This window comes from Anser anser, assembly GCF_964211835.1.
Source record: "Anser anser genome assembly, chromosome: 2".
In the NCBI taxonomy this organism is placed as follows: domain Eukaryota; kingdom Metazoa; phylum Chordata; class Aves; order Anseriformes; family Anatidae; genus Anser; species Anser anser.
Genome location: NC_139721.1, coordinates 956,275 through 957,407, shown reverse-complemented (window position 1 = coordinate 957,407; position 1,133 = coordinate 956,275). Strand labels below are relative to the sequence as shown.

Genomic DNA, 1,133 nt, shown 5'->3' with positions numbered 1-1,133 from the left:
TGCAGCAAACCAATGGGAAAGACGAGGAATAAACACAGGCATAGGGAATGGGCACGAAGGCAGGGAGGGGGCGAGTGCGATGCCAGTGCCAGCGCCTCGCGCCCAGCACATCTGGGAAGCCCACACCAGCCTGCATTATGGCGACGCCAGCAAATAGGGCCCCCTCCTCACAACAATGCAGCCGCAAACCGCACCGCACGAGTGACACGCCATGACCTCACTTCGTGACACCCCACCTCTCTCATGCTTTGGCCGCGTCTGCCGACTGTCCTCAAACGCACTCTCCATGCAAATCCATCCAAAGAGCCGCTCTCGCTTAAAAGCTGCCGCCAAGGCCACAGAGACACATCCTCAACAGGAGAAAAGAACACGAGAGCGTTGTGGGAAGGACAACACACCCCACCTCATTACTTGCCAGGCTTTAGCAGGTAAGAGCAGCTCACGCCAAATGCTGTCATGCGCAAAGGCTCTCTCGCCCCGCGGGCACTCACGGACCAGCATAAAAGCCGGCCCTGCGACTCGCACCCTCACACAATCCTCCCGACGTCTTCTCCCCTGCGCCCAACGAGGTGAGCCTGAACCCCGCTCCCCTCCTTCGCCCGCCCCACCAGGCCTATCTCTCCACACGCCCTTTCCCCCTTAGCCTCAGCAGCCCTTCTCCCTCCCCACCGCCATGCTCCCCACAACCCCAGGCCTCCCCACACTCTTGGCCTCCCCCAGCACCACTCCTCACGCCCCCAACACCCTCCGCGTTCCCAACACCCTCCACCTTCCCAACACCCTCTCTTCCAGGGACCCTCCGCACCACAGACATGTCCTGCTACGACATCTGCCGCCCCTGCGGACCCACCCCGCTGGCTAACAGCTGCAACGAGCCCTGTGTCAGGCAGTGCGAGGATTCCCGCGTCGTCATCCAGCCTCCTGCCGTGCTGGTCACCCTGCCAGGACCCATCCTCAGCTCCTTCCCCCAGAACACCGCCGTTGGATCCTCCGCATCAGCTGCCGTGGGCAGCAACCTCAGCACCCAGGGAGTGCCCATCTCCTCCGGGGGATTCGGAGGCTTTGGCCTTGGAGGCTTTGGCTTCGGAGGCCTGGGCTGCATCAACGGCGGAAGAGCCTGCTACCCCTGCTAA

General features: G+C 62.7%; 1 protein-coding gene across 1 annotated transcript; it reads left to right on the top strand.

Moving 5' to 3' along the window:
• Positions 1-586: 586 nt before the first annotated feature.
• On the top strand, positions 587-1,133 carry LOC310895734 (feather keratin 1-like; the record flags this gene model as incomplete). The annotated part of the gene is made up of 1 exon (XM_083827375.1): positions 587-1,133. Exon 1 carries the CDS (start codon positions 813-815, stop codon positions 1,131-1,133), a length of 321 nt encoding a protein of 106 aa, XP_083683501.1. The 5' UTR covers positions 587-812.